Source organism: Eleginops maclovinus, chromosome 24 (genome assembly GCF_036324505.1).
Source record: "Eleginops maclovinus isolate JMC-PN-2008 ecotype Puerto Natales chromosome 24, JC_Emac_rtc_rv5, whole genome shotgun sequence".
Lineage (NCBI taxonomy): Eukaryota > Metazoa > Chordata > Actinopteri > Perciformes > Eleginopidae > Eleginops > Eleginops maclovinus.
The window spans coordinates 571793-583448 of NC_086372.1; the positions used below are offsets into that span (position 1 = coordinate 571793).

The 11656-nt window shown below is 38.4% G+C and overlaps 1 protein-coding gene across 1 annotated transcript in view; it reads right to left on the minus strand.

Moving 5' to 3' along the window:
* Positions 1–11353, minus strand: part of sh3yl1 (SH3 and SYLF domain containing 1) — a 30262-nt gene extending 18909 nt beyond the window's left edge. Inside the window, 1 exon segment of the mRNA XM_063878124.1 lies at positions 11236–11353. Coding sequence (XP_063734194.1) covers position 11236 — 1 coding nt within the window. The 5' untranslated portion in view covers positions 11237–11353.
* Positions 11354–11656: the final 303 nt, after the last annotated feature.

The window sequence follows — 11656 nt, forward strand, 5'->3', positions numbered from 1 at the left end:
AACAACAACACCAACAACACACCAACAACAAACACCAACAACACCAACGAACAACAACAACCATCAACATCAACATTCCAAGAAAAAACACCAAAAACCAACTAACATACAACAATAAACACCAACAACAACAACAACAACAATTACAACACCACAACCAACAACAACTACAACATCACCAACAACAACAACAACAACACCAACAACTAACACCTACAACACCATCTACAACATGACAACACCAACAAAAACAAAAACAACAACACCAAAACAACAACAACAACAAAAACACAACCACCAACAACAACACCAACAACATCTCCAACACCACCAACAACATCAACAACAACAAAAATATAAACAATAACTACAATTACACCAATATATAGACAGACCCAATAAACAACAAGAACACTAGAACAACAACAATGAAAAACAATAATAACTATAAGAACAATAATAACATTAACAACAACACAACAACCCCAACAAGCAACATCACCAACAACAACAACAACAACACACCAACCAACAACAAAAACAACAACAAGATCAACAATAACAATCAACAAAGTATAACCCATAATAACAACAACAAACCAACACCAACAACACAAACACAACAACAACAACACCAACTACAACAACACAAAAACAACAAAAATAACCACAACAACAACAAACAACAACATCACCTAAACAACAACAACAACACCAACAACAACCAACTACCAACAACAGACAACCAACAACAACGCTACAACAACACCAACAACCACAACTACACCAACAACAACTACAACAAAAACAATTAACAACCAATACAACAATAACAACAATAATAACCAACAACAACAACAACAACATCAACAACACCAACAACAACAACAACACCCAACAACAACAAACAACAACAACAACAAACACCAACACCAACAACAAAAAACAACAACACCAACAACAACAATAACAACAAAAACACCTACAACAACAACAACAACACAAACAACCCAACAACAACACCAACAAACTACAACAACTTCAACACCTACTACTACAACAACAACAACACACTAAAAACACCATCAACAACAACAACAACAACACAACAACTCCAACTTCTACAACAACAACAACACCAACAACAACAACAACAACAACAATAACAACAAGAACAAACAATAAACAACAATGAACAACAATAATAACAACAACAACAACAACAACAACCTAACAACCCAAAAACAACAAACCAACAACCCCAACAACAACGACACAAACAACAACAACAACACCAACCACAACAACAACAACTACAACCCCACGAAAACAACACCAACAAACAACAACAACAACACAACACCAACAACAACAACAACAACACCAACAACAACACCAACACCAAAGACAACCAAACAACAACCCAACCAACAACAACAACAACAACAACACCAACAACACCTACAAAAAAACAACAATAACAACAACTACAACAATAACAACAATAACAACAATAACAAAATAACAATAACAACACCAACAACAACAATAACTTAACAATAACAACCAATTAACAACAATAACAACAAACAATAATAACAATAAGAACATCAAGAACAAAACAAGAATAACAATAATAACAATAACACAACAACAAACTAACTCCAACAACAACAACATACACCACAAACACCACACAACTACAACAACAACAACTACAACAACACACCAACAACAACAACAACTACCAACATCAACACAACAACACAACAACCACACCAACACAAACCACTAGCAACAACACCAACACAACAGACAACAACAAACCAAACAACCTACACCCAATAACAACAACAACAACAACTCCAACAACAACAACAACAATAACAACTATAACAACAATAAACAACAATAATCAACAAATGAATAACAATAATAACAACATAACAACAACAAGAATAACATAATAACAATAACAACAACAACAACTACACCAACAACAACCAACAACACAACACCACAACAACAATAACAGCACCAACAACGACAACAACAACAACAACCTCCAACAAAACAACAACAACAACAACAACAAACTAAACAACCACCACCAAACAACAACATACAACAACAACAACCAACAACTACACCGCGACAACCAACCAACAACACCAACAACAACAACAAACACAACAATAACAAACATAACAACAATACAAACAATAACTACAATAACTACCCAATATAATAACAACAACAACCACAACAACAACACCAACAACACCAACATCAAACAACAACACCAACAACACCGTACAACAACAACACCAAGCAACAACAACAACACCAACAACAACAACAACAACAACAACAACACCTACAAACAACAACACCAACAACTACTACAACAACACAACAACAACAACAACAAACAACAACAAACACCAACAACACCAACAACAATAACAACATAAACCCACAATAACAACAACAACAACAACCCAAATAACAAACAATAACTCAACCAATAACAACAAGAACAATAAACAACCAACAACTAACAATAACAACAATAACAACAACAAATAATAACATTAATAACAATAATAACAACAAACAATAAGAACAATCTAAATAACATTAAGAACAATAACAACAACAACAACAACACCAACAACAACAACCAACAACACCAACTACAGCCAACAACAATAACAACAATAACACAACAACAATAACAACAAACCAACAATAACAATAACAACAACAACAACAACAATTAACTCAATAACAACTATAACAACATAACAACAACAATGAATAACAATAATAAACAACAATAACAACAACTATTATAACAATTATAACAATAATAACAATATTAACAACAACCACAACACCATACAACCAACAATCACCAACAACAACAACAACAACAACAACAACACCAACCATCAACACAACAACACAAACAACAACAACCACCAACAACAACAACAACAACACCAACCACACCACCAACACACCACCCAACCAACAACCAACAAAAAACAACAACAACAACAACAACAACAACCCAACAACAACAACAACAAATAACAACACAAAACAACAATAACAACAAACAATAATACAATAAAGAACAACAATAACACACAACATATAAATAACAGTAATACAAAAATAACTTCAACAACAACAACACCAACAACAACTACAACACCAACAACAACAACTCCAACAACAACAACACCAACCCAACACAACAACCCCAACAACAACACCAACAACAACCAACAACAACAACAAACACCAACAACAACAACAACAAAGCAACAACAACAACACCAACACACAACAAAAACAACACCAACAACAACACCAACTACCACAACAACAACAACACCAACAACAACAACAACCAAACAACAACAACAACATACACCAAACAACAACAACAACAACAAATAACAACACCACAACAACAACACCAACAATAACAACACAACAACAACAACAACAACAACCAACACCTACAACAACACAACAACACCAACAACCAACACCAACAACACCAACAACAACAATACAACCCAACACCAACAACAACAACAACACCAACAACAACAACAACAACAACTACAACACCAATAACACCACCAACAACAACCACCTACACCTCCATCAACAACAACAACAACAACAGAACAAACAATAACAACCATAACAACCAATAATAACAACAATAACAACAATAACAACAATAACAACAACAATAAGTAACAATAAATACAATAAGAACAATGTAAAAGAACAATAACAACAACAACAAAACACCAGACAACAACAACCACCAACAACAACAACAACAACAACACCAACAACACAACAACAACAAACAATAACTAACAATAACAACAACCATAATGACAAGTAGAACAAAAACAACAACAACACCAACAACACCAACAACAACAACAACAACAACAACACCAACAACAACAACCACCAACAACACCAACAACAACACCAACAACTACAACAACAACAACACTAACAACAAACAACAAACACCTACAACAGACAACTACAACAAAACACCAACAACAAACAACAACAACACAACAACAACAACATACACCAACAACAACAAGCAACAACAACAATGAACATCAATAACAAACATTAACAACCAATAACACGACCACAACTAACAACAACAACAACAACATCCCAATCACAACAACCAAACACCACACAACAACAACTACAACAACAAACACCAACACCAACAACAACAACAACCAACACCAACAACAACAACAACACAACACCCACACCAACAACATCAACCAACAACACCAACAACAACAACAACAACAACAACTCCAACAAACCAACAACAACAACATCAAACACTAACTACACTCAACAACAACACAACAACAACAAAACAACAACACCAACAACAACAACCACCACAACACCTACAACAACAACAACCAACAACAAGAACAACAATAAAACACAAATAACAACAATAACTACTATAATAACAACCACAACAACAACAACAACAACAACACCAACAACAACATCCCCAAACAACACCAACAAACTACACACCAACAACAACAACACACCAACAACAACAACAACAACAACCAACACCAACAACAACAACACCAACAACAACAACAACAACAACAACACCAACAACAACACCAACAACCACAACAACAACACCAACAACAAACAACAACAACAACAACAACACCAACACACAACAACAATAACCACTATAAACAACAACAACAACAATAAACAACAATAACAACAATAACAACAATAACAATAACCACAACAACAACAACAATAACAACAAATAACACAAAACAACAAGAACAACAACAATTATAACAATTATTACAACAAGAACAAACAACAAGATATATACACTAATAACAATAAACAACGAACATCAACAACTCCCAACCAACAACAACAACACCAACAACAACAACACCAACATCAACAACAACAACAACAACAACAGACAACACCACAACAACAAACCAACAACAAACAACAACACCAACAACAACAACAACAACCACAACACCAACAACAACAACAACACCAACAAACAACAACAGACAAACAACACCAACCAACAACACCAACAAAAACAACAACAACAACACCAACAACAACAGCAACAATAAAAACAATAACAACGAATAAAACAATAATAACGATAATAAACAACAATAACAACAACAATAATAACAATAAATAACAAAACAACAACAACAACAACACCAACAACAACAACAACAACAACCCCAACACCACCAACAACAATAACAACCCACCAACTACACAACAACCAACAACACAAACAACAACAACACAACAACAACAACAACACGTAACAAACACCAAAACAACAACAACAACAACAACAACAACTACACCAACCAAAACAACAACCCCAACAACAACAACAACATAACAATAAAACAATAACAACTATAAACAACAATAACAACAATAACAACAATAATAAACACCAACAACAACAACAACCACAACAACAACACCACAACAACAACAACACCAACAACACCAACAACAACAACACCAACAACAACAACAACCACCAACCAACAACCACAACAACTACAACAACAACACCAACAACACCAACAAAACATAACAACAAATAACAACAATAAACAACAACTACAACAAAATAGCAACAATAACAAATATAAAAAAAAAATACAATAACAACCAATAAACAATAAACAACAACCACACAATAACATCAATAACAACAATAACAACAACAAAAGAAATAAACAATAATAACAATAAATAACAACAACATTAAGAACAATAATAACCATTAATAACAAGTAACAACAACAACAACAACACCAACAACAAACAAAACAACACCAACAACACCAACAACATAACTACAAGTAACAACAACAACTATAAACAAACAATAACAACAATAACAATAACAACACCACAACACAAGTAAACAACAAATAACAACAATAACAACAAAAGAATAAAATAATAACAACAAGAACAACAACAATAATAACACTAATAACAATGAATAAACAATATCACAAATTACAACAACAACCACCACCAAACCATACACCAACACCCCACAACCCAACAACAACAACCACAACACCCAACAACAAACCAACAACAACAACAAACAAACACAAACACAACACACTACAACAACGACAACAACAACAACAACAACAACACCTAACACCAACAACAACAACAACAACACCCAACACCACTAACAACAACAACACCTACGAACAACAAACAACAATAACAACAAGGAAACCAACAATAACAACAATAACAACAACCAATAATAACAAGCTGAATAACAACAAGAAAAACCCCCAACAACAATGAAGAACCATAATAACAAGAACAACCAACAACAACCAACACAACAACAACAAAAACACCAACAACAACACACCAACAACAATCAACAACAACACCAACAACACAACACCAACAACAACACACCAACCACACCACCAACAACAACAACAACAACACCAACAACAAACAACAACACCAACAAAAACAACACCAACAAACACCAACAACAACAACACCAACAACAACAACCAACAACAACAACAACAAACAACCCAACAACCATAACAACAACAACAACAACAACAACAACCAACAACAACCCAAACAACAACAACAACACCAACAACAACACCAACATCAACAACACCAACAACAACACCAAACATACAACAACAACACCTACAACAACAACACCAACAACAGACAACAACAACAACAACAACAACAACAACAACAAACAACACCAACAACAACAACAACAAACCAACCAACAACACGTCTCAACGAACAACAACACACCAACAACAACAACACCAACAAAAAAACAACCACAACAAACAAACAACAACAACAACTACATCCCAAACACCAACACATAAACAGACAACCACAACGACTGCAATTTTTACAATGTAACAAGTTTATCAAGAACAACAACAATTACAACAATAACGAACAACAAGAAGAACAACTTGATCTATTATTGTAAGAACTACCCAAAAAACAGCCTCAGACCCTCACCCCAATCCCTGCGCCCACAATGCCACCCCAACCCCTATCCCAACCGACTCACCCCCACTATCCTATGACCCACCTGTAGGAACATGGCCCCACCCCTGTGTCACACCCAGTTGCACTTGACCCTCCACCCAGGAGTCTCACCTACTCCCCGACCTCTGGCTCTGGGCTGCCGCTTGCAAGATTATAGCGAGTTCACGTGTGAGATCAGTTTGTCCGTAATGAGCAGCCGCTGTCGTCAGTTGGCAGAACCGGTCCCGGACAACACATACCATCACGCTGCTGTGCTCACTGGGGGGAGGTTCTGCTGGGGGTTCAGGAGGTTCTGTTGGGCTTCAGGAGGTTCTGTAGGGGTTTCAGGAGTTTCTGTTGGGGTTTCAGGAGGTTCTGTTGGGGTTTCCGGAGGTTCTGTAGGGGTTTCAGGAGGTTCTGTAGGAATTTCAGGAGGTTCTGTAGGGGTTTCAGGAGGTTCTGCTGGGGTTCAGGAGGTTCCATTGGACTTCAGGAGGTTCTGTAGGGGTTTCAGGAGGTTCTGTTGGGGTTTCAGGAGGCTCTGTTGGGGTTTCAGGAGGTTCTGTTGGGCTTCAGGAGGTTCTGTTGGGGTTTCAGGAGGTTCTGTAGGGTTTCAGGAGGTTCTGTTGGGGTTTCAGGAGGTTCTGTTGGGGTTTCAGGAGGCTCTGTTGGGGTTTCAGAGGTTCTGTTGGGCTTCAGGAGGTTCTGTTGGGGTTTCAGGAGGTTCTGTAGGGGTTTCAGGAGGTTCTGTTGGGCTTCAGGAGGTTCTGTAGGGGTTTCAGGAGGTTCTGTTGGGCTTCAGGAGGTTCTATAGGGGTTTCAGGAGGTTCTCTTGAGCTTCAGGAGGTTCTGTTGGGGTTCAGGAGGTTCCATCGGACTTCAGGAGGTTCTGCTGGGGTTCAGGAGGTTCTGTTGGGGGTTCAGGAGGTTCTCTTGGGCTTCAGGAGGTTCTGTTGGGGTTTCGTTGGGATTTCAGGAGGTTCTAGGTTGTAGAACGTTCTGTGGGGTTTCAGGAGGTTCCATCGGACTTCAGGAGGTTCTGCTGGGGTTCAGGAGGTTCTGTTGGGGGTTCAGGAGGTTCTCTTGGGCTTCAGGAGGTTCTGTTGGGGTTTCGTTGGGATTTCAGGAGGTTCTAGGTTGTAGAACGTTCTGTGGGGTTTCAGGAGGTTTTGGTCATCGATAAGTATGTTCTGGGGACTTTTAAGAACCATTAGTCTATGAGGAGGTTCTGTTGGTCTATTAACACGTCTTTTGGGTCTTTGAGGAGTTTCTGGAACCTTGTATATTTTAGCGGTCCACGCAAAGTTTCTGTTGGTCTCTGTAGAGGTTCTGGTCAAAGTTTAGGAGGTTCTAATGAAAGTATATACGTTCCTGCAGGTCCAATAGGAGGCTCTTGTTATCTACGAGCCGTTTCTGTTGGTCTCTGTAGAGGTTCTACAGATGAAGCAGTTCGCCTTTAGGGACATTTTAGACGTATCTGAGGAGGTTCTGGTTGTTTCTGAGGAGGTTCTGGTGACCTTTATAAAGTCTATACGTCGAGGTCAAGATTCTGTTGGTCCTTAAAGAGGTTCTGTGGACCTTTGAGCTTTCACAAGAGGTCGGAGGAGTCTTTAGGACAGAGGACTTTCTACCTGTCTTTCAGAAGTTCTGGTGACCTTTACGGGCTTGTTATTCTGTGAGGAGTTTATACTGTTCTGGTCGTCTTTAGAAGGTTCTGGGAACCTTTCTATTGTCTAAGAGGTTTTTAAATTAGTTGAACAGGGCTTACTATTCCTACAGCGGTTCTGGTCGTCTTTAGGAGGTTCTGGGCCTTTAAAGTTTATAGATGAAACCTTCTTTGTGTCTAACAGCAGGTTCTGGTTGTTAGTGAAATGGGTCTGTTGGTTTTGAAGAGGCTGTTAAAGTCTTTGGACATTTTAGTCATCTAGTAGTACTTTCTACTGGTCCGATAGGACGCTGGTCTTTGGTTCTGAGACGCAGTGGCTCAGGAACAGCTGATCTCAGGAGGAGACGGGTCTGAATCGGGTCTCAGGAAGTCATTCAAACCAGTTGGATCAAAGAGCTTCAATTCATTCTGACTCACAGATCAATGGCCTCTGCTAGACGACTAATCAACCAATCAGAGGAGCTGATTCACTGAGAGCTCGTTAGAGTTAACGAGCTCTCAGTGAATCACCGCAGAGCTCGGCCAGGTACATTCCATAGTACTTCCTATTTACTGTTTGTTTGTTTACATAAACACAGTCTGAGGAGAGTTAGCTCTAACACATCAGCACCAGAACCTCCTGGAACAGAACCAGGACCCAAACACCACCAACACATCGTAAACATCCACACATAAAGGACTTCTGGTCTGCTGACAGAGGAAGGATTTTAAACACCGGTTCTGTTTGGTGGGAAATTGGGCGTCGAGAACCCTGGGATTTCCCTGGTATAGTTTTGACTAAACAAGGTATTGTGACATCCCTTCTGCCTACTTCAAAAGTCCACCAGAACCTGAAGCTGAGCAGAACCTGCTCCTTTCTCCTGATGATCCACCTGTCTACACCTGTGCAGTGATACCATGAGAGCTTTCTCAGAGAAAACACCTGAAGAACCAGAAGAACCAGAAGAACCAGAAGAACCAGAAGAACCAGAAGAACCAGAAACCCTACAGCAGGGGGAAGAAGTACCTTTAAGTTTGAGGTACTTGTACTTTACTTGAGGATTCCATACTGTGTACTTCTACTCCTCTACAGTTCAGAGGTTCATGGTGTACTTTTACTCCACTTCATGTATTTAATCCTTTCAGTTGCTTTACAGATCAGTGTGAGATATAATCAGACTGTAGCTCCCCTGCAGTACACATTCAAACTAGCTGCACCTTTACCAGCTCTGAGAACACTTTAATGATCAATCATTATAAAACATATCAGAGATATTATTCTGAAATGGACCAATCAGACAATGAGTACTTTTACTGTCGCTACTTTAAGTACATTTAGAGGAGAGTACTTTCTACTTTCACTGGAGGAACATTTAGAATACTTTCACTGTGACAGAGTATTCCTACACTCTGGTACTTCTACTTTACTCAAGTACAAGATCTGAGTACTTCTACTTTACTCAAGTACAAGACCTGAGTACTTCTACTTTACTCAAGTACAAGATCTGAGTACTTCTACTTTACTCAAGAACAAGACCTGAGTACTTCTACTTTACTCAAGTACAAGACCTGAGTACTTCTACTTTACTCAAGTACAAGACCTGAGTACTTCTACTTTACTCAAGTACAAGATCTGAGTACTTCTACTTTACTCAAGTACAAGATCTGAGTACTTCTACTTTACTCAAGTACAAGATCTGAGTACTTCTACTTTACTCAAGTACAAGACCAGAGTACTTCTACTTTACTCAAGTACAAGATCTGAGTACTTCTACTTTACTCAAGTACAAGATCTGAGTACTTCTACTTTACTCAAGTACAAGATCTGAGTACTTCTACTTTACTCAAGTACAAGATCTGAGTACTTCTACTTTACTCAAGTACAAGACCTGAGTACTTCTACTTTACTCAAGTACAAGACCTGAGTACTTCTACTTTACTCAAGTACAAGATCTGAGTACTTCTACTTTACTCAAGTACAAGACCTGAGTACTTCTACTTTACTCAAGTACAAGATCTGAGTACTTCTACTTTACTCAAGTACAAGAACTGAGTACTTCTACTTTACTCAAGTACAAGACCTGAGTACTTCTACTTGACTCAAGTACAAGACCTGAGTACTTCTACTTTACTCAAGTACAAGACCTGAGTACTTCTACTTGACTCAAGTACAAGACCTGAGTACTTCTACTTTACTCAAGAACAAGATCTGAGTACTTCTACTTTACTCAAGTACAAGACCTGAGTACTTCTACTTTACTCAAGAACAAGATCTGAGTACTTTTACTTTTACTGAAGTATCAGACCTGGGTACTCCCCCCCCCCCCCCCCCTGCGCAGGTAACAGTTGACAGACCCCAGGTAGACAGACCCCAGGTGAGTGTAGTAAAGTGAGCTTACTTCTCTCGCCGTTTTTCTCCTTTTCTTCCCTTTCTCTGTTTTCGGTTCACCTGTCGACAGGTGAGCAGCGCAAGCCACTCCTCTCTTCACTTCCGCCTCGTTGCCGGAAACCCTGCACACGTTACGTTAAAAAAACATAAACCTGCAGCGCGGTTGTCCGGGAGACAGCTGTGCGCGCTCCCGTGACGTGCTTGTTCGGGTGCTCGCTTCCCCTGAGTCCAGCCTCACAGGCAGATCACTAAACTCAAGTTATGTCAATCAAATAACTTCATGGTGTTTGTTGTTGAGGGAAATTTTAACTGAGGATGTGCAAATTGCACTCAGACATGTAAATATGTTTGTGATTTCTCCAGTCATTTTCACTTTTGAAGTGCTAGTCTTTGATATTTCACATATCGCTGTTGCAGTGGCTCTGCTGTTC